General features: G+C 42.6%; 2 protein-coding genes across 6 annotated transcripts in view; one reads left to right on the forward strand and one right to left on the reverse strand.

Annotated features, from left to right (window-relative positions):
- The window catches only part of FAM149B1 (family with sequence similarity 149 member B1), a 35,473-nt gene extending 30,239 nt beyond the window's left edge, over positions 1-5,234 (forward strand). For 4 of the 5 annotated variants that reach the window (XM_061635333.1, XM_061635330.1, XM_061635334.1 and 1 more), the window contains one exon: positions 4,172-5,234. In XM_061635333.1, coding sequence (XP_061491317.1) covers positions 4,172-4,242 — 71 coding nt within the window. In that variant the 3' untranslated portion in view covers positions 4,243-5,234. The remainder of the gene's footprint in view (positions 1-4,171) is intronic. The other variant, XM_061635331.1, reaches the window with a different exon arrangement.
- A 4,424-nt stretch (positions 5,235-9,658) lies between these two features.
- On the reverse strand, positions 9,659-16,206 carry DNAJC9 (DnaJ heat shock protein family (Hsp40) member C9). The gene is made up of 5 exons (XM_061635336.1): positions 15,659-16,206; positions 13,496-13,636; positions 12,079-12,333; positions 10,847-10,933; positions 9,659-10,204 (listed from the first exon to the last, which is right to left on the reverse strand). Exons 1-5 carry the CDS (start codon positions 15,836-15,838, stop codon positions 10,085-10,087), a joined length of 783 nt encoding a protein of 260 aa, XP_061491320.1. The 5' UTR covers positions 15,839-16,206; the 3' UTR covers positions 9,659-10,084.
- Between the last annotated feature and the right edge of the window lie 6,952 nt (positions 16,207-23,158).

A 23,158-nucleotide genomic window follows, 5' to 3' on the forward strand; every position in this document is an offset into this window, starting at 1 on the left:
GCTGCGGACCTGGTCCTTTAGGGGCAATCTCACCCCATTAAGCACCAGGTCAAAGTTTCCCAACCTTCCCTTATCCCCCACCAGTAACACCTCGGTCTTGTCGGGGTTCAGCTTCAGCCTGTTCTCTCCCATCCATCCACTTACGGACTCCAGGCAATTGGACAAGGTTTCCACAGCCAACTCTGGTGAGGATTTAAATGAGAGATAGAGCTGCGTGTCATCCGCATACTGGTGACACTGCAGCCCAAAACTCCTGATGATAGCTCCCAGCGGTTTCATATAAATGTTGAATAGCATGGGGGCGAGGATAGAGCCCTGTGGCACACCACAATTAAGAGGCCAAGGGTCTGAAACCTCATCCCCCAACGCTACTCGTTGATATCTGTTGGAGAGATAGGAACGGAACCACCGTAAAACAGCGCCTCCCATTCCCAATCCCTCCAAGCGATTTAACAAGATACCGTGGTCAACGGTATCGAAAGCCGCTGAGAGATCCAGGAGGACGAGGAAAGTATGTTCTCCCCTATCCAACGCCCTCCTCATATCATCCACCAGAGCGACCAAGGCTGTTATGTTCTTGCTGGTTGGCCTGTTGGCCTTTTTTCCTGCATGTTTAGATATATCTCTTTCGACTCACTGTGAATGAACTGGAGAGTGGGAGGGGCCTGACGATAGGCCCCGATAGGACGAGCTATAATCCAGCATGATGGGATTCCTCCTATGAAAATCACCCTCAGGTGAGACCAATGGTCCATTTTTAATTAATTTAAGAAATTTATCATTGAACTCAATAATAACGTTGGGCATGCTCAGTAAGAACCAACTGTCAGTGTTCTAAAAGCCAGACTCACAGCTGCTTGGCTTGGCTAATTGGGGCCACACCCACACCTCACCTTTATTCACTTTAGACAGTCATGGCTTCCCCCAAAGAATCCTGGGAAGTGTAGTTTGTGAAGGGTGCTGAGAGGAGACTCTTATTCCCCTGACAGAGCTCCAGTGGCCATAGTGGTTCAACAGTCAGCTGCTCTGATTGTAGCTCTGTGTGGGGAATAGAGCGTCTCCTAGCAACTCTCAGCACCCTTCATTAACTACATTTCCCAGGCTTCTTTGGGAGAAGCCACACTTGTGTAAAGTGAAATAAAAGTCTGGTGTGGCTGTGGCCAGGGACAGCTTTGGTTTAAATATTGGTGGGAGGTTACATGTGCCCGCTGTGGAATAAAAAGGTGGGGGAAACTCTGAAAAAGAATGATACTGTTCACAATGTTTTCCTTTTCAAAAGGAAAGGGGCTTCCCCTCTGCTCAGTGCCCACCAACCCAATCTCCTCTACCCTGCCCCTCCCCCAAGTCAGTTTCACCTATCCTAAGCATGATTGCACAGGAGTAAATCCCACTGAACTCAAAAAGCATGCTAATGACCAAACGTGCCCTCCCCTCCTCCTCCCTCCTATCCCCTCCCTCTTGCTCCTTACCTCCCCCTCCCTTCCCCCTCCCTTCCCACTTCCAATCCCCTCCTCCTCCCCCTCTCCCTCAGTTTTACTTATCTTTAGCATGATTGCACGAGAGTAAATCCCATTGAACAAACATGCAAATGATCAAATCTGCCCTCCCCTCCCATTTGCCCCTTCTCTCTCCCTTCCTTCACCCCTTCTCCCTCCCTTCCGATCCCCTCCTTCCCTCTCCCCCCCTTCCTCCTTCCCTCTACTCTTTCCTCCTCCTCCCCCATGGTCAGTTTTACCTAACCTAGCCATGATTGCACGGGAGTAAATCCCACTGAACTCACTAAGCATGCAAATGATCAGACCTGCCTTTCCCTTCCTTCCCCTCTCCCTTCCTCCCCTCCTCTCTTCCTTTTTCCTCCTCCCCTACCCACTCCAGGCCTCCCTCCCCATGGTGAGTTTTACCTATCCTAAGCATGATTGCACAGGAGAAAATCCCACTGAACTCAATAAACATGCAAATCATCAAACCTGCCCTCCCCCTCCTGCCTGCTCCCCTCCCCATCCCCTGTGGTCAGTTTCACCTATCCTAAGCATGATTGCAGGCAAGTAAATCCCATTAACTCAATAAGCATGCAAATAATCAATCCATTCTCAGCAAACTTGCACAGGATCCCATTTCTTACCTCCCGGATTAAAAAGCAGAGAAATTCACTAATAGGCAAAAAATCCTGCAGTTTAAGGACGTACAAATAGCCCACAAATATTTCTATCAAACTTTAAAAAGAAGGGAAATTGGGCAGCTATAGTGAATGCACCAGGAAGCAGGAGACCTGATGTCCTCTTTGAGATATTGTACTGCCCTACAAATTGGACAAATTGCAAACACAGTTTGGGTTGGTCTTTCACAGTCCAATCTACTTCCTGTGTAGCTTGGAAGAATTTCCACTTCCTGTGTAGCTTGGAGATGACTCCTGGCAAGCAGCAACTATACCTTTCAAAGAAATATATAGGGTAGTATTCAACTAACTTGTCAGTGCAAGGATTACCACTAGTACAACAGGAATTTCTCCCCCACATGTACCCTAAATCTGCTCCAGAGAGTTGGGGAAATCCCATAACAGATTTAGAGGGTGTGCAAGGGGGAGATGGGGCAAGTCCTATTGCACTAATGATAATACTTTAACTGATGGGACCCTGACTTAGCGTTGCATTGAGTACAAATCATCATCATCATCATCATCATCTTTATTGCAGGGCCACTGGCCAACACAAGATATACAATCCACAACAAAATCCAAGATAAAACTTTAACAAGTAACAAATAATTAAAACGATATAAAATCAATGTGTTAGTCTTATGGCCATGTATCTAGTTCCTAAATAAACTTTAATTGCTAAAATGGCAAATTAAAATACGGTCGGCATCAGTAGAGCCTCTTAAAAATTCCATTTCGGGTTGAGTTCTGAAGATAAACCTGCTCTTAGTTTCCTAGCTGCAGATGCGAATATAGCTACGTGGTGTGTCACCTCATAATTCTGGTCAGACATTAGGAATGATACTTTGTCGGCAATCGTGGCCAACTCATAAAGGTATGGCCACCTCAATGTGAGGTTCATTCTGAGATTATAGTAAATTGGGCAATCCAGTAAAATATGTGGAAGGTCCTCCACCCGTTGATACCCACATATACAGTATCTTTGTTCCTTAGGAACATTAGCAATTCTTCCTTCCCGTTCCGCATTAGGCAAGGTGAAAAATCGAATTGAGGTAAATGCATGTCTGAGGTTACTGGGCATAAGTGTGGTAAGATATGGGGAGTAGCTGTGATCGGTTTTAAATCTCCAATACCATGGGGCGGATCTGCTATTAAGTAGATATAAGCGATCTAAATATTGACTATGATGGATAACAGCATCTCGAAGTTTCATATCCGAACCAATGGTATTGAATTGGTGAGTAGTTAGATGGTACCTATGCAGTAAATTTTCTAGTCTAGCTCCCCAAGTTTTCTGGATAGAAGAGTGGGTTAAACATAAGTTTAACAGATCCTTATTTCGTTAGTTCCAGTAGGCTTAAAAAAACTAATGAGACGTCTTCACGATCTCTGTGTAATTGAGGGGCTGAAAATAAATTACAAAAAAACTAAAGTTCTAGTATTTGGGAAAAGACACGTGAATCATCGCTGGTCAATGGAGTACAAATCATAAACAGAGCATGAGAGCAAACTAAAACTTGCAAAAGCTCAAATGGCACAATCCTTTCCCATTCCCTCTCAAAACATACTTAGAAAATGTGAATGTCCTATGTATATGCTGTCACTGAAGGCTCCATGTGTATTCTGATGTACGCTTATATGAGAGGGTCATACCACAAGAGCACATGCACTTTTGAATCATAATTAATGGGTTTATGGGTTTATTGTGGCATGAACTTTTGTGGGTAATAACTTTGGGTTGTATTCAATGCTGTGTCAGCAGGGTTCCACTTTTGCAACTGTACTTCCATTTCTTCTCCTCTCCCCCACTGCACCCCCCATATGCCCTGGAGGGTCCCCCAACCCTTCAGAGGTGATTTTGAGGGTGCGCAGGGGGCTGGAGGAGACAGGAGAGGAAGAAAAATTCTGTTGGTTGCGTGGAAGTCCCTTGTGTCAGCAGAACTGCAGAGTTGGACATATGCATGAAGTTGACTTTCAGTGCAGTTGCTTTTAAGGTTTTATCTGATTTTTGCTTAGTAGGTCTTCAATTGCATGGTTCTGTGAGAACTCACAGCCGAGGTGGATCAAGAAGCAGGCAGGGACAGTAGGATGTTATGGAAAAGACCCATCTGTTTCCAAAATGAGGGAGCAACTATAGAAGCTTTTAAAATCAGTATTCAACTGTAGCAATATAAAACCTGTTTACAAAAGAACTGTTAAATCTTTCTTTACAAAGAGTCTTATTTTTGTATTAACTTCAAACAACTGCCAAAGACTACAAGGTTGTGTCTGAATTTTGTTCCTACAGATTAGCTATGCTATTCTATAGGATGGTGAAAGCATGTATTCAAGAAATCAGCTAACCTCTAGTATCCTATTGCATGTAAATTCCATTGCAAAGAATGTATGCCTAAAGAACCTGATTCCTTTAGCAATAATGTGGTAACATCAGTTGACTTGCCAGTTATTAACACTTGATGGCAATATGTTTAGTAAAATTAAATCAGATTATTGCTTGGACACACTTCTAGTAGTTTCTCTAACTGTATGAAATGTTCTGAGTACCATCTGTTCACATACTTTGGAAAACTGCAGAAGCTGATGTCTGAAAGTGGCCGAGATTAAAGCTTATAGTGTACCTAAATTGATTGATATATTTAAATGTATAATGCTACCATTCCCCATTAAAAACTTACCTCTTCAACCATTGACTTGGCCAAGACTCCAAGGGGCTGCAACAATTTTGTATATTACAACTATACTTATAGTATTTACTTTCCCTTGTTTTAAATGAAGCAAGATTTTTGGTAAACATGTAACAAGTGACTGTCTCTGCAGCAATAAGATTCAGTTTTAAGGTTCTGTCACTGGGGAGAGAGATACACACTTTGTTAACATGCAAATGTTATAAAAAGCACTGCCTACGCTGAATGTTGCATTTAATGTCTGTTGTAATTTTAATATAACTCAAGGTCTTACTACAGAAAGTAAGTGCCAGACTGCAAGTATGAAGCTATGTAAATTAAATATAGTTTTACATTATATTCTAGATACCATGTGAAAGTTGTAAAAGCCAGAATGGAATGGATTCTTATTCAATTGTAATATGGAATAACTTTTATATGCAAATAAAAATATTTTCTAAACTGTATTTGAATTGTAATTAAATACTAAGCCTAGAGCCTGGTTTTGGAATGATGGACTCAATGTCACTGGCCTAAGGTCACTCAGTGAGTTTCAAGGCTGAGTAGGGATTTCACCTTGGGACTCCACAGCCTTAGTCCTACTCTGACCACTATAGCTATTGGCTCTCACAAGTTTGTATGCATGTTCATAGCTGGCACACTCTTGGTAAGACATTTCATGCACTTACCAATCTGCATTCTTCCATTAACTGCACCAGTGTTGTCCTGTTATCTAGTAAAGCCTGGGAGATATTCTTCATCCTTCAGGATTACCCCTTGTGATGTTCCTGTATTAATGTATATATGGTAAGTGCTGTTTGTATAGAAGATACATGGTAAGTGGAATGAAAGAGGAGGGGGGAGTAAATGAGCAGTAGAATGCTGGATGATTGGCTGAGTGTTTGGATGGCTGAGAGTATAAATGGAAGGATGACAGTTGAATCTGGGTGGACGTGAGTGGGTTGTTTTGGTGGAGTTTGGAGGTGAGTGTGAGTTGGTGTATGTCAGGAGAGTGTGGAGAAAGAGGGAGGTGGAGTTCGGATTAGTAATAAGTCAAATATCACAGTAATAGATGAAACCATAAGCTTCTAGATCATTATCAAAGTTATCTTGTTATTAATGTTATTTAATAAATACTATTTTGGTTTACCGAAGGCCTGATCCTTGGCTGGGGTTTCACAGACCAGAAGGGAGGGTAAGGTAATAACCAAGGCTGAAGGGAAACAGTAACAAATGGTGGCAGCGGTGAAGAGGAGAAGATAACATTATAAGTATCCACAGCAACCCCGAGTTATGAGTTATCTGCATTGATACAAGGGGGTTGGGAACACCATAGGCACGCAGTCACGAATGTAACCGGATAGAGAGACTCAGGCAAGGTCTCTGGGAACATTGGTTGTAGAACGTGACTGGTGGTGCTGCCTAGCAGGGGGATCTATTGAGATCTGTGCTAGAGCGGAGAGAGAAACCATAAAAAAAGGACAGTCCGGACTGGTGGAGTCCCTGGTGGTGCCTAGTGAAAGGCAGTAGCCACGAGCAGGTAGGAACCTGACATGGAGAGCCAGGGAAGGGCGTCACACCCCTCCCTCACAGTAAGGAGGCAGGGCAAGCTTGCTGGTTTGCTTCTACTGCTGAACAGCTCCCAGACCACACACCCCAGCAACAGCAGAGAAGGGTTTTTGTTAGTGTTCTACAGAGACCAACAGTCAGATAAATTTGATTTTTTCCTGTCTTCCTCCTACCTTCCCTTCCCAACTGGCACATCTTAGCTAGAGCCCATTATGGGCAAGGGAAAGAAGGGTTTGTGGCATCCCCTGCCTTTTCCCTGGACTTTGGCCAGGGAAAGAGCTCATACACTACTTTAGTTAGTGGTGTCTTGAATGCCAGGGCCTCAACCCTTGCATCTTCCTCTGGCTCTTGAGAGTCTTTGCAGGCCATGCCTCTTCCCCTGACCCACACCCCCTCTGTGGGTACCACCCCACCCCCTGTGCCCTCTCCAGTGCTTTTGCTTGGCTGAAATGTGTCCTTGACATTCTGGCTATTGGATGGCTGGAATGTAGCTGATTGCACACAGGTTATATCCATTATTTTGCTGGCTTTTGCCTCTGGCCCCACCCACTACTGCCATGCAGCCCCAGAAAGCTGTCCACAAGGGAATGTTGAAGAAGTGCCAGGGGCCTTCAGATTCATGTTTTGACAGAACATAAGCTAGTGTCAGTCAAGGTGGAGCATTTGGCCAGGATGACGAACAGCGTTACAGGCTGAGTAGAACCATCAGCTAGGTCAGTTGATGCTACACCCTCAAGCATTTAACCTGCTGATACAGATTTCTCACAGACCTGTTTGCATCACCCATGCAGACAGGTCAGAAAGTTCATATGACACAGTGCGCAAAATGAGAAGGGGCAAATCCTCTAAACAAGGCATAGGGTACCTGTGACCCTTTATATGTTGTTGGGCTCCAGCTCCCCTCAGCCCCAGCCAGGATATTGTGTCCAGGAGTGATGGAGCAGGAGTCTTCACATCTGGAGGACCACAGGACTCCAACCCTGCTCTAAACACAGGTCCAGAGGGTCTACAGTGTGCCTTTCCAACTCCTGCCTAGATCCTCTGGAAGGTGAGAGAATGGGAGATTATACTAATTAGACCTTCCCCAGAGGCTTTAGTTCCCAGAACTAGTCACTGTGCATAGAACCACATTCGTTGCTGCCAGAACCGAGGTAACCAATAGCATGGAGGATGAATATCAGTGGCAGAAGCATTTTGAGTGCTGAATACTCTTTTGCAGGGATGAGGGACCATTTTCAGTCTGAGGGCTACATTACTTCATGGGGAACCTTCCAGGGTTTGCATGCCAGTGATGGGCTAGCCTAGGAGCAAAAGTGGATGCAGTGATGGATGACTTAATTTTGTACAATAAGCTACATTTTAACCCCACGAGAGTCAGTTTATATAAACACACCCTCCCTCCTAGCAAGCAAGGGCCATTATCCCAGGTCGAGAGCACATTCCACCCAGACAAAAGCACTGGGATGGGATGCAGAGCTGGGGCAGTGACCTTAGGGCAGAAGATCATTTAATCTTGCCCATGTGGCCTAACAAATGTGTTAAACAGCCATATCACACCACCACCTTGGCAGCTTTCTGGAGAATGTCCCAGGATGAAGCTTGTGAGGCAGTCACAGGAGCGTTTATCTGTATTTTTACCAGTTGGTAGATGCCTTTTCCTCAGCAGATGGATTTCATCAAAGGGTTTTACAGAGTTCTGTGGTCTCTCTCCCCCCCCCCACTGCCCTGGAGTCCCTGTCTCGGGGATAGTGCTTTGTTAACATCCCACAGGATGGAGAGTATAGAATATCCTTTTGCATCATCTCCTGGAGAAACTTTATTACCTGTAAATTCATTTTGGGAAGAGGCAGTGGCATTTGAATCGCCTCTTTTTAATCCCAGGCAAGTTACCTCCATCCTTGCGGATGATAAGACATTTGTGGAGGTGTAAGGTAGTTTCCGAGGAGTTTTTCACGATCACCCCCTCTTTCATTGGCCCTTCCTTTGCTTGGTTAGTTTGAGGTACTTTCAGATTTTTGTTTGCCACCCTGGGCTCCTTTACAGCTTCCCCCAGTCTCAGCCTGAGAGGGCAGGAATCCTCCACCAGCTGACGCCGTCTCCTTACTGCATGGGAGCAGCAATGGCAAATGAAAAGGGAAGAACATTCCTTTCCGGAGCAAGAATTAAGAGTCCTATTTTTAAATAAAGTGACTGAAAGACTGGCCCCTGCAATCAGATAATACGCACATAAAAATATACATCCAAGGCCCTCCAGAGCACTGGGATACATTAACATTGACTGAACATATATTTATTACATTTATATGCTGCCCCATAGCCGAAGCTGTCTGGGCGGTTTACAGCATATGGAACTGTTATTGCACACACACATTCCCCTTGCTAAATCAGTGTCTGTTATGTGCCTTCAAGTCGACAACTTATGGCAACCTTATGAATCAGTGACCTCCAAGAGCATCTGTCATGAACCACCCTGTTCAGATCTTGTAAGTTCAGGTCTGTGGCTTCCTTTATGGAATCAATCCATCTCTTGTTTGGCCTTCCTTTTTCTACTCCTTTGTTTTTCCCAGCATTATTGTCTTTTCTAGTGAATCATGTCTTCTCATGATGTGTCCAAAGTAGGATAACCTCAGTTTCATCGTTTCACCTTCTAATGATAGTGCTGGTCTAATTTGTTCTAACACCCAATTATTTGTTTTTTTCGCAGTCCATGGTATGCACAAAGCTCTCCTCCATTTCAAATTAGTTGATTTTTCTCTTACCCAGTTTTCACTGTCCAACTTTCACATCCATACACAGAGATTGTGAATACCATGTTCTGAATGATCCTTAAGTGTTCAGTGATACATCTTTCCCTTTGAGGGCCTTTCCTAGTTCCCTCATAGCTGCCCTCGCCAGTCCTAGCCTTCTTCTGATTTCTTGACTATTGTTTCCATTTTGGTTAATGACTGTGCCAAGATATTGATAATCCTTGACAAGTTCAATGTCCTCATTGTCAACTTTAAAGTTACATAAATCTTGTTGTAGATTTTAATTCTATAGCTCTGATTAAGAGCCTATTTACAGAACAGTTGGAATTTAGTTATCGCCATCCGGAATCACTGATAGCAATTTGTTATGAAGTTTCACATTATGGTAATTAAGTACTTTCAGTAATAATTTGAGTATCTTGTGTACTGCACTGGAAAGTTGACAATGCTTTCTTATAGGCTTTAGGAAAGAGTGTCCCCAAGTGCATCTATGTTGCATCTGAAGATTGATTTTTCACAACTACTTTTCAAAAACAAGTTTTATTAAGTTTAATAAATGCCTTTATAAAATCAAACTGTGACAATATTTGCCATGTTGCTCACATGAGGTTACGTATTTAAAATCAACTCAATATATTCCTGTAACATACAATATTGTTTTCCATAAATACAAGGTGGGAAAGTTTTTTTAGACTGGCCAAGTACTGGCAGTTTCCTCACAGCAATTTTGCTCTACAGCTATAATCCCGCTAAACACCACCTTGAATCTTCTGTAGCATTTTGGAGCTTAACAGCAGCGTTAAGTTTTACATCTTGCTTTTTCTGAATGTGTCTTCTACCCAACGTGCGTGGCAATGAATTGTTGAAAGCATATTTTTCCTTGGCTATCTCAAAGCAAGATTAAAGTTAATAGAAGAAATGAAGTGAAATCAGAAAATTTGTAAAGGCAGTCATTTCATTCCTTTCTTGGGGGCTGTTTTCTTTCCTCCTTTTTTTGATTTGTTTCCATACTTTGCTTCCATATCAGCCAGAAAACCATCCATTTCTTTTTTTCGGTTCTCATTTCTGCTCTGTTAAAGGATCAAAAATAAACTGGTTAAATGAGCTCAAACATACTTTACTAGCTTCAGCTACAAAAGGTTTGACACTTAAGATAGTTTGTAAGATGGAATACATAAGAATACTTACAAATGTTCTAAAATAATGGCTCTGCAGAACAATCTAAAGAAATCAATTGTTGGGAATTATGAACAATATTGTTCAATAGACTATAAAAGAAACCGCACTCTTTCTAAGGGCCACTACAGACCAAACATTTGTTGGCAGTTAGCTACGGTGAAGAGATCAGATCGCAAGCGGAATCACATATCGCTTCTTCCCTTTGTATGCAAATTCTCTTGTATATCCATCCCCTTAGTCACAGCATTATTCAGACCCTATCAGCATATATATGAAATTGAGGGCTGGTCCCAGTGTGCATGACTTTACAGCTGCTTCTACAGAATCTCACTTCCAGTTTTGTTGGCCTTTCACAGTCTGCTTTGGACGTCAACATTAACTATTCGGTGTTGTCTGTAAACCTGGCTATCTCATTGGCTCACCTGACTCCAGATCATTTCTGAATAAATTAAATAACACTGGCTTCCCCCCCCACACCAAAAGGTAATGCTATCTGACTTGTTCGAAGGATTTGCATCTTTCTTCAACCTTACTTGAATTAGTGCTTTTAGATCATCTTCCCCTTCACCAAGACCCAGTTCTTCTCTTGATTTTTCTGCTTCTTTAGCTTCTTGTTCAGCCTGAAACAGTAATATACTAGCTTGAGTTACTGAAATGATTGAGATTTTTAATATAAATTTAATAAATGACACAACTGAACCTAATTTAAAACAACCAAAATATACAATTAAAATGTCATCAATACAAACATAGAGATGAAAAGCTTGCATCGCAAATGTGATTTCTCACTATCTTATATATCTGAACATGCCAACTTCACAAGGGAGTCAGATTGTGAGGACTTTGCAAAAAAATGCATACTATCAAGACAGTCTGATCTTAGACTAAGTTTGTAGCCAAACATGTTTCAACCTTTATTAGGGCTGCTTCAGTGGACAATATGAGTAATTATTAGATCTTGATTGTAGTGAATATGACCTATACAATATAACATATGTGTCCTATTCAGTCTGTTGGTCTTCAACTGATAATCCTTTGTAATATGAGCCTCTCGGGTTAACTCAAATTTCTTATATATCAGCAATTTATTTGTTGAGATTATATTATAGGCATTTCTACTCTGCCCTTTTCAACAAATTCCAAGGGTGGCTTGAATAAAGTTAGGGAAGCTTGCCACATGTCCTGGAGTGAAGAAAGACCAATATATATTTTGCTGCATTGCATTCAGATTGCAGTGATTTTTCAGATTGCAGTGATTTATGTTAAATGAATATCATGTCATAAATATTAAATAAATGGAAGTATATAATAAAATCCTGAAGATACTCATTTTTGGCAATTAGAACGTTAGGATTCTGTTCCATAAGGATATTTTAAACTTGGTATGTTGATTCAATGTATATATAAAAAAAGATATACAGTCTCTTCCCTCTCATTCCAGCACTAAGTTGAACTATTGTGGGGGAGGGGCTTAATGAAATCCACATGCCCTATCTCTGACTTTGCCTAATTTTAGTAATATTATGCCCTCCACATAAGCTTTCTAAAAACCAGTAGTTAAGGGTGATAACACAAAATGTTAGGGGTGCAATTCTTGCTGAAACTGAAGCACTGGTTCAAACCCGCAAAACGGTATTACATTTAAAAGACCTGTGACGTAAATGAAATAAGAAATAAGTTGATGGACAGTGAAACATTCAGAATTGTAGTTAATGCTACAAGTTATACATTTGGTCACTGAATCTTTTATCACTAGCAAATATACCCTCCGTTTTCTTGAATTCATCTTCTGCTTAGATTCTTTTACAAAGACTTTATAAGATGGAAGTTCTCCAGAATGAATGGCATTTTGGATAATCTGTCTTATTCTTGGTTCATCTGTATAATCAACACACAGTACAGATTCCATAATTTTGTCCATATCGCCTTTAAAATCCTCATATGCTGCTTTAATGTCCATTAGCTCTTCTGCAGAATCTTTGTACTTCTTCTCAAAGTCTTCAATATCTTTTACTGTTATCTATTTTTTTAAAAACAAAGAGTTAAATTCCACAAACAATCTTTTTATCAAGCCTGCATTACACACACACATTTTCTATCCTAAGTTCATCGTTATTTTAGAAGTTTACCTTTCTGTAATTTGATTTCTTCTTTACAAAGCCTTTTAAGGAAGAATATGTATGCAAAGCGAGGCAAAGTAAGAATAAACAGACTAGACAGATTAGGTTGTATTGAACTGCAGCGGGAAAAAATGCTTCATTTGGAGGAAGTGGTTGGAATCCAAAATGCTTCCTCCAAATGGACTTCAAAGGAGCTCCCTGTAACCGCCAATCAGATTATTAGTGCTGAAAGTACATCTTCAAAGAGATTGCCATAACCACTGATCAGCAGTTACAATGGCCTCCTGTGAATTTTGGCAGGTGTCAATCACCTGAGATCATCAACTCCAGGAGGGTTCTGCCCACCTTTCAAAACTGGCCCATGGTGGGTGGGGAAATTAAGGATTTCTAAGTCATACTTAGGAATCAGCTGCATGATTTCCATAGGTCTACTCTATGACTTAGTTGGAAACAAACTTGGAAAGGATGAGATTTCAGGACCAAAATATTTAAGAGCTGTCACAGTTTGCTTCTACATACCAAAAAATTAAGCTGCATCCCCTTTACTACAATAGTGTTAAGCAAGTTTCACCAATGAGCAAAGAATTAATGAAAATGCACTGATCTTTAGATTTATTTATTTATTTATACCCCGCCTTTCGGCCAAAGGCCCTCAAGGTGGCTTACAAAGAAAAATAAACACAGGGATAAAATACAATAAAAACAATATAATATAAAAAACATAAATTAAATAACAAATAACATTATCATAATATTGTTAATTAAAAGCACGGGAGAGCCCAGGGTTAGCTAGCTGTGAAAATAGACCATCAGAGTATACACAATGTATTATATACATAATACACAAAAAGCCACATAAGGCTCAGATTTGCAAAAATCAGTCTTCGCAGACCTAGAAAATTTTGGCAAAAGAAAAAAAGGTTAAGGTCAGAGGTCTCACAGAAGTTACAGTTGTCCCACCAACCAAGAAAGCATCACTCTCTATACAGATTTTATCATTCCAGTCATGGCTTGAGGACCCACCCCATAAAGCTTTCCCCCAGGTTGAAGAAGACTGCCTACTTTTTTGAAGAGCTTCCTCCAGTACTCTTCCCAGTTGCGGTCCTGGGTTAGCACAGTTGACTCCTCATCCACAATCCCCTGCTGGTCATACAGAGCCCGCTGTTCCTGGTCACTTAGTACTGTATACACCTTGCCCAGGATCTGAGAGAAGACAAGACAAACCACCTCACCACTCCAGGAAGGAGCAACTCATCCCTTCCCACCATCCCCCAAATGGCTGCTTTCTAATTCAAGTTACAGTATTAAGTTATCATCATTCCCTCAAAGAGTGACTCCAAGTAGCTTGGAAACAAAATGGGATTGCCCCAAAATTATGAAGTAATTTCAACATACTCAAGGGACTCCCTAGGTAAAGTGAAGTATACAAGTTTGTAAAGTAAAATGTTTTTTTAAAAAATGAAGACAACCTGACAAGGATCTAAAGGATGTTTAGGTGCCAACTGAGGGGATGGAAAGGAAATGGGAAGAAGAGGAAATTGGCCTGCTCAAGCCACCACCTAAGAGTTTACAGCAAGCATTGTGAAGTTGGAAATTAGGGTTGAAGGGATGCAGGTGACTAGAATGAAAAAGTCCCTACAGGGATGTTTCAGCCAGGAGACAGAAAAGGAAAATGGATGCCTTTTCCTTTTCCACTGTCCTCCATGCCTTGCAATATAGCTATATAAAATGCTCAGATTCAGAACTGGCAGGCTGCCCAATCCTAACCCCTTTTGTGCTATATGGCATAGCAGGGAAAGGGATGGAGAAAGGGGGAAAAAAGGGTCCTTCTCCCTTCTGCGCTCCTAAAACTTCCTGATCATTCCCCCTGCCGACTGAACTGGAGCTCTTAAAGGATGAGGGGCTACATGGCAGGTTCCACTTGTTCCCTCTAAGTGAAAACTCAAGTTGGACAAGCGTTTGTCAGTCTGGAAGCCAAAAACAGGGCCACCCAAAAATAGAAAATGGTTTCTATGTAAGTAGGGGACTTCTTAGGTATGCAGAAATATGCTTCTAAATTAAAAGAAAAAGAACATTTCTAAAAGGTGGCCCACCAATGCGTTGTGAAGCAAAGATGGTTGGTGCCCCTTGAGACTAACAGAAGGTGGGGAGCCCATCAGGAGATGGAGCCGGCTGCCGATAGGCAAAGTAACTAATTCTAAGTTTTGTTTCCACCCTCCTTCTTGCTGAGTTTTACAAGGCACGACACTTTGGCCACATTCAACACCATACATTTATTCCACTATTTTTCCACTTTAAACAGTCATGGCTTCCCCCAAGAATCCTGGGAAGTATAGTTTGTAAAGCGTGTTAAGTGTTGTTAGGAAGCCTCTCTTTCCTTCAGAGAGCCACAATTCCTTAACAATCAACCCCTCTTCCCAGGGAACTCAGAACTGCAAGGTCTATGAGGGAAATTGGGCTCTCCTCACAACTCCTAGTCCTTCACAAACTACACTTCCCAGGATTCTTTGGGGAAAGCCATGACTGCGTAAAGAGGAATAATAGTGAAATAAATGTACAGTGTGAATGCAGCCTGAGATTAAAAGGAGGAAACTGACAGGCAGGATTAGATGTAAGTAATAAAGCTGGCAAGTGGGGGCTGACTGAGGGCAGACTGAGGTTGATGGGACAGGGCTCCATCTGCTCTCATGGACCAACCTTAACTGCTGTGAACTTTCAAGGTTGACAGCAGGGCTCCTGGTCCAAGCTAGAGCACTCAAAGAGAGCTGAGGATTCACAGCAACATTATGTTGCAGCAGAAGCCACTTTTATTATATTTCCATCCTGCTCCTCTTTTTTAAGGAGTCCTGGGTGGCATACAAGGCGTCTCCTGCCTCCAGTTTGAGGCAGTGTGTGTGGCTCAAGATCTCCTAGCAAGTTTCGTGGCTGGACAGGGATTTGAACCCGGGTCCCTCTGCTACTAACCACATCACACTGGCTCTCTGCGGTTGTTCCCTTTCTCCTCTCCCCACCCTTAATTACTGCATGGCACGTTGCATGGCCTTTTCCATTACAAAGATGCAGTGATGGGGGGGGAGAAGCTTTTCCTGTTTGATTTCTGCCTATTATGCGAGCTGTTGGAAAGCGCAAAGAGTCTCCCTGGCTTGCCTACGCAGAAGGGAGAAGCTCCAGCACCGCTTCTTTCAAGCGAGCCGGCGGTCGGCTCCGAGATGTTCTTGCCCTCACCTGAAAATGCAAGGTGGCCGTCTCTTTATTGGCGGGGTCGGCGCGGTCCGGATGCACTCGCAGCGAGACTTTGTGGTAGCCACGGCGGATCTCGTCCGGCGAAGCCTCCCGCCTCACCCCCAGCACCTGGTACAGGTCGCCGGCGCCGAAGGCCCCGTGGCAGAGCTCCAGCAGCCCCATCCTCGGGCGAAAACACTCCAGGACCCGCCGCAGGCCCAGCAACGTTAAGGGTCACTAGAGCGCTCCGTTTTCCTGTCGGCCACGCCCCCTCTTTCTCCCGCGGTACTTTACGGTGGCGCCAGGAGATGTCGCACACAAATGAGAAAAAAGGTGGGGGGCAGAAAGGAGGAAGGAAAGGGGCTATCCCTAGCCTATGCACGGGCTACAGTTCGGAGGGGGGGATGGAAAACAGCTATGGGCTGTGTGATTATCCCATAATAAATATAGAATCTATCCCTTCGCACGCTCTTGTATTCTCTGTAACTTTGAAGGTTGATAGTGGCTAATTCGTTTCACTTTGGCAGTATCACTATCGTTTGCGAAATGAGTGACTCTGTCCTTTTCTATCTCTACCTTTATTACAGTAAGGATACCAACACGCCGGTTCCACCTCTCTCTTCTGAAAACCGGGGCACATGACGCTAGTCAAACCCCACCCTTTTTACTGTAAAAGCCTGGGCTGTAAACAAACTAGTCGCCGGATCAAAGCGTTTCCACTAGTCACACCTGGAGGGACAACTGGTTTATCTGCCGATCAGTTGCAAAATCTCTTAGAAGCGAATTTTTTTTAAAGGCACTCAAGCTGCTCCCACCAGGTTTTACAGGGAAAAGGGATGGGGGTTGAGTAGTTTGCTATGCCCCCGTTTTCAGAAGAGAGAGATAGAGACGCACAACTGGCAGAACAGTGAGTGTGTTTCCACTCTTGGTGGGAGCAGCTTGATTGCATTTTTTTTTAAAAAAAAATTCAAACAGATTTTGCAACTGATCGGCAGATCAACCCATTACCCCTCCAGGTGTGGCTAATGGAAATGCTTTGCTCTGGTGACTAGTGTGTTTACAGCCATGTGTTGGATTGCAGCCTAAGCCTCTTTGAGGGCAGCTGACCCACTGCGCTGAGATGCTGCCCTTGTCAAGCAGTTTAGGCTCTCCATAGAATGTTCATTACGGTGGGCCAATTCCTGCAAGCTGTCACCACCAGTAGGACTGGTTGTTCCACATTCACCCCAGGGGTTGTCTACAGTTCAGTAGGTAGTAAGAATGGACCCTACTTCAGAATGAACGTGCAACATTCCAAAGGAGAATCTAGCAAAAGGCTCCACTAGCCGAGGAAAGGAGAGGACCATGAGATAGCCCAGCAGATCTGCTTTGGGGAATGGTAGAGCATCTGCTTTGCATGCAAAAGGCTCCAGGCTCCACTGCAGAGAGCTTCTGCCAGTCAGTGTAATGCAATGGTTCTTAACCTTTTTTGGGTTACAGACCCCTTTGAGACTCTGATGAAAGCTATGGACCTCCACAAATGAATAAATACATAAATAAATACTATTTATTGTATTGCATTGGGAACTGATTTTGTCCCACCTCGTTCACGGACCCCCTGAAGCCCATCCACAGACCCCTAAGTTAAGAACCCACATCATGTTAAGAACCTCAGTTGTACAGTCATTTCATATAGGCTGTGCCCACCTGCCCTACCGCTGATGATGCTGGCTCTTCGGAAGCTATGCAAAATACTTCTTTGAAAGGGGCTTCTAAAGAACCCTGTGCACAAAAAAGGTGACCTGATGTCATTGTTGCTGCCCTCCTGTCAAATTTGGGGAGATAGTCTGGCTTGCTGGGCTAAAAGGTTTCCCATCCTTCCTGTAGACTCTGCTGCCCTAGATGGACCAAGAGTACCACTTTGAGGAGTGTCTTGCACTTGTAGCAACACAAAGAAAGAGAGAGAGAGAGAGAGAGAGAGAGAGAGAGAGAGAGAGAGAGAGAGAGAGCACTCTTTGCTGACACAAAGTAGGGCACAGTTGTCTGGGTGCGATTCCAGGCTGGACAATTTATCAACACACACTCATTGTGTTCTGTTTTAAAGTTACAACAGGAATACCAATCCTGCTTCCAAACATCTGTGAGCCAAATATCATTCCATGCCAGGTGGGCATTCCCTGTTTTCCAAACCTCAGTTTTTTGGGGTGGGTGCATGGGTAGGGAGAAATTATTATTTGGGCCATGGTGTGTGCAGGAAATTCCCTCCCCCTTTGCTATTGTCCTGCTCATGATGTCCCTGCTCCCTGTGCAACTTAAAGAGAGACGACAGAAAATAAATTGATGTTTGGAAAGGGAAGGGTTAAAGTGGTAGAGCTGATTCCTAGAGAAGTGAGATGGGTCATAGAGAAGGGAACAGCTAATGCAGTATAGAGGTAACAAGTCCCCAAGCCTACTGAACAGCTGCATGATTGACCAGGTATATCTGGGGAAATTGCACAGCTGTTCCATTGTATTAAGAAGTGTCAGATTTTCTGTGCTCTGAGGGAAAAAAACCAACCTAGGAAGTTGAATGGGAAAAACAGGAGCAGCATGTTTTGCTCATGATGTCACACAAACGCCCTGCGAAAAGTGAGTGAACAAAGTGTAGCGCAGTTCAGTGTAGAAACCGCAGCCCAGGTATTTGAAATGGAATGAAGTAAAACCAGCTAACCGCATCTGAGGCTGAGCTGTAGCCTTTTTCTCACCTTTAGTGGTGGGCTGCCTCCTCAGCCCTGCCATATATTCCAGTTCTTGAAAAAGGGTTCTCTGATGCCCAAAGCACAGGGGGACTGAACTAGCATGTCCATTCACAACATATGTGATTTAGTACCATCCTGTGTCACAGCAGATATCATTTTAATGACACAAATGCATAAATGCGTCAGTGTTTAGTCAGAAGTAAGATCCACTGAGTTCAAAGGGACTTACTCCTAAGTAAGTATGTGCAGGATTATAGCCTTGAGGGTACAAATGTACTCTTGGAACCTTCATGGGAGTAGCTTATCATGATTATCTATTACAATTACATATTGCTTCTGTGTCAATTCTGTCAAGGCAAATAATGGCAAGATTGGATAGACATAGCATAAAAGAAAAAAAAAGGAACCAGAAGGGAAAAGAGGAATAAAAATATTAGAGTAACAGCTATTACATAAGCACAACTAGACAAATTATTATTTGAAGACATATCCAGGACTAGCCTTTACAGGAAGTTGGGGCCTTTCTACGCTTAACTTTTATAGCAGTGTAGTGGATGGTTTTGATGTTTTATTTTGGGCATGTTTCTTGCTATTCTGGAATAATGTACTCAAAAACCCACTTTTTCTTCTTCTACCGCAAAAAATCTGATATTTGTGAAAGATCCAAAATGGATCCTCAATATTTTCATTTGTGTGGAATGTGTTAGAGCTTTGTCCCACTTTCTGTATGGAGGGGGCAGCAGTTGGCGGGCATGATTTGGGAGACATCTGTTTTGCACCATTTTCCTCTGACTTGTGCGAACTGCGAGTTTGAGCTGGACACTGTTGAGGAGATAATGGCAGACATAGGTGGGAGTTCCAGCACATTCCATAGCTTGGATACACGTTCATCTTGTCTAACCTAATCTCCTATACTCCCATGAGATTAGAATTCTGAAATATTAGGCATCATACACACACACACACACACACACAATAGTTTTGAAACTGCAAAAGGGCTATCCCTGTGCGTATGCTCAGAACTCCAACATTTACTAGCTGGAGAAACACAAGGATATGTAAGGGATGTGACTACAGCCACAGAACTTTGTTCAATTTGGGCATAACCTGCCATTAGCGTGGAAGGGAAAGACCCTTCCACACGACTCTCTAATAGCAACATGTGTCCAAAGGGGTAGTCAGCTCCAAATTCGCTCTTAAAACGTCAGCTGAAACAGCAACTCTACCACTATAAAGTAAGTGCAGAAAGGGCTTCTATGCCATAACTGGGAATGGAGAAAGAAACTCAAAAGAAATTATGCAATATATAAATATATAAAGTGTGGTAACAGCATGGCCCTGTACCCTACTATACAGAGAAGGGCTCCCTGATTCAAGCCTAATTTACAGATGAACTATAAGAAAGGAGAGCAGAGGCTTTGAAGCGGCTCATCAGTTAGCACCTGCATAGAGGACTGAATTGGCACATAGATCACCTCCACTATGCAGAGATGTCTTTGTTTAAATTATAGTAATTATTTCTAAGTTTGCACTTATAGTTATGAATTAGTATGTGCATATTTTATGCAAATGGGTTTTTTTCAATGTATAAGCAGCCACCTCATGAAAACATGGCTTAGCGAGGATTTGTAGGGCTGCTTGTGTGGTTTCATTCTTTTGAATTAATAAAAGTATAGTTTCCAAATTGCATGAAGTATTGGTTCCCCTCTATTCGGCACTGGTTAGGCCTCATCTTGAGTGCTGTATTATTAATGCTAGATTAACTAAGCACATAGAAGAACAAGCCTTGCTGAAGCAGAGCCAGCATGGCTTCTGCAAGGGAAAGTCCTGTCTCAGTAACCTATCAGAATTCTTTGAGAGTGTCAACAAGCATATAGATAGAGGTGATCCAGTGGACATAGTGTACTTAGACTTTCAAAAAGCGTTTGACAAGGTACCTCACCAAAGGCTTCTGAGGAAGCTTAGCAGTCATGGAATAAGAGGAGAGGTCCTCTTGTGGATAAGGAATTGGTTAAGAAGCAGAAAGCAGAGAGTAGGAATAAACGGACAGTTCTCCCAATGGAGGGCTGTAGAAAGTGGAGTCCCTCAAGGATCGGTATTGGGACCTGTACTTTTCAACTTGTTCATTAATGACCTAGAATTAGGAGTGAGCAGTGAAGTGGCCAAGTTTGCTGACGACACTAAATTGTTCAGGGTTGTTAAAACAAAAAGGGATTGCGAAGAGCTCCAAAAAGACCTCTCCAAACTGAGTGAATGGGTGGAAAAATGGCAAATGCAATTCAATATAAACGAGTGTAAAATTATGCATATTGGAGCAAAAAATCTTAATTTCACATATACGCTCATGGGGTCTGAACTGGCGGTGACCGACCAGGAGAGAGACCTCGGGGTTGTAGTGGACAGCACGATGAAAATGTCGACCCAGTGTGCGGCAGCTGTGAAAAAGGCAAATTCCATGCTAGCGATAATTAGGAAAGGTATTGAAAATAAAACAGTCGATATCATAATGCCGGTGTATAAATCTATGGTGCGGCCGCATTTGGAATACTGTGTACAGTTCTGGTCGCCTCATCTCAAAAAAGATATTATAGAGTTGGAAAAGGTTCAGAAGAGGGCAACCAGAATGATCAAGGGGATGGAGCGACTCCCTTACGAGGAAAGGTTGCAGCATTTGGGGCTTTTTAGTTTAGAGAAAAGGCGGGTCAGAGGAGACATGATAGAAGTGTATAAAATTATGCATGGCATTGAGAAAGTGGATAGAGAAAAGTTCTTCTCCCTCTCTCATAATACTAGAACTCGTGGACATTCAAAGAAGCTGTATGTTGGAAGATTCAGGACAGACAAAAGGAAGTACTTCTTTACTCAGCGCATAGTTAAACTATGGAATTTGCTCCCACAAGATGCAGTAATGGCCACCAGCTTGGATGGCTTTAAAAGAAGATTAGACAAATTCATGGAGGACAGGGCTATCAATGGCTACTAGCCGTGATGGCTGTGCTGTGCCACCCTAGTCAGAGGCAGCATGCTTCTGAAAACCAGTTGCTGGAAGCCTCAGGAGAGGAGAGTGTTCTTGCACTCGGGTCCTGCTTGCGGGCTTCCCCCAGGCACCTGGTTGGCCACTGTGAGAACAGGATGCTGGACTAGATGGGCCACTGGCCTGATCCAGCAGGCTCTTCTTATGTTCTTATGTTCTGGACACCACACTTTAAGAAGGATGCAGACAAACTGGAATGGGTTCAGAGGAGGGCAACGAGGATGATCAGGGGACTAGAAACAAAGCCCTATGAGGACAGACTGAAAGAACTGGGCATATTTAGCCTTGAGAAGAGAAGACTGAGGGGAGATTTGATAGCACACTTCAAGTACTTGAAAGGCTGCCACAGAGGAGGGTCTGGATCTCTTCTTGATCATCCCAGAATGCAGGGCACAGAATAATGGGCTCAACTTACAGGAAGTCAGATTTTAACTGAACATTAGGAGAAACTTAACTGTTAGAGCGGTACGAGAATGGAATCAATTACTTAGGAACGTGGTGGGCTCTCCAACACTTGAGGTATTCAAGAGGTAGCTGGATAGCCACCTGTCGGGTATGCTTTAATTTGGATTTGTGATTGAGCAGGGAGTTGGACTTGATGGCCTTATAGGCCCTTTCTATGATTCTATGAAAGACATGCCAAATGGAGGTGGGTGAGTACTTTTGTCACCCCACTCACAGGGCCTACTTCCCCTTTCTGTCTCATTCCTGTTTCTGTTCAATACATCTGAGACTTGGAGACAAAAGAAGGGTTGCGTGTTATCTCCGGAGTGTGATATAGGTAAACCTATTAATCTGAGTCTAGATGAAACACTATAGCAGTCGGGGTATTTGTAACATCTGAGAGAGTTGTTAGAAAGGCCTCCTATTGAGAAGGTTCAGTAACTGGGATGCTCCTGGTTTAATACCTTTGCAGCCTTTTATTTCAAATTTAGAAATCTCATTTACATTGGTAGTTGTATCTTTGAGGCATTTAGCTGCCTGTGATGTTCGGCAGCTAATGTCCTTTACATTTTCCTCCATGAACACATTACACCATTGTGCCAGCATTCGTACTGGCTAATCTGGGTAAATTTAAAAGGTACTTGGCATTACATAAATTAAACTGCTTCCCCAGAGACACATCACAATCTCAAACACGAATGTCCTTTTAAGCATTAACTTTCCTGCTGTAAATTGAAAAGGAATGCAGAGAAGAATTATCTGTGTTGCTTCCAGGTCTACAGGGTGGATATACCTTTTTAAAATAGGATTTTTAAAATTGAAGTTTGATTTGTTTAAATTGGATTTTTACTTTTTTAAAAAATGTCAGATATAGGTTTCTCTTGGAAAAAAATACCCTGGTTAAAAATGAAATCTGAACTTAAACATATAATCTTATCAACAGAGTAAGGGTGGATTTATGACCTTCTTATGAAAGACTGTTTTCTTTACCAATTTTTCTTTGCAAAGAAAACCAATTTCATTATTAACCACCAGGGCTGTGGAGTCGGTATGTCAAACCTTCGACTCAGACTCCGGCTCCTCTATTTTTCTACTGTCCGACTCCAACTTTTCTATTTTTCTACTGTCCAACTCTGACTCCTTCATAAATGGCAAATGTATATTAATGTATTAATATCAATAAATTAATATTAATATTAAAATATTAATTTTATTTTGAAGTCAGAGTCAGTACATTTCTACTGACTCCGACTCCACCCAAAATTGCTTCCAACTCCAACTTCACAGCCCTGTTAACCACACAGCACA

The sequence above is a fragment of the Rhineura floridana genome, chromosome 7 (assembly GCF_030035675.1).
Source record: "Rhineura floridana isolate rRhiFlo1 chromosome 7, rRhiFlo1.hap2, whole genome shotgun sequence".
In the NCBI taxonomy this organism is placed as follows: Eukaryota; Metazoa; Chordata; class Lepidosauria; order Squamata; family Rhineuridae; genus Rhineura; species Rhineura floridana.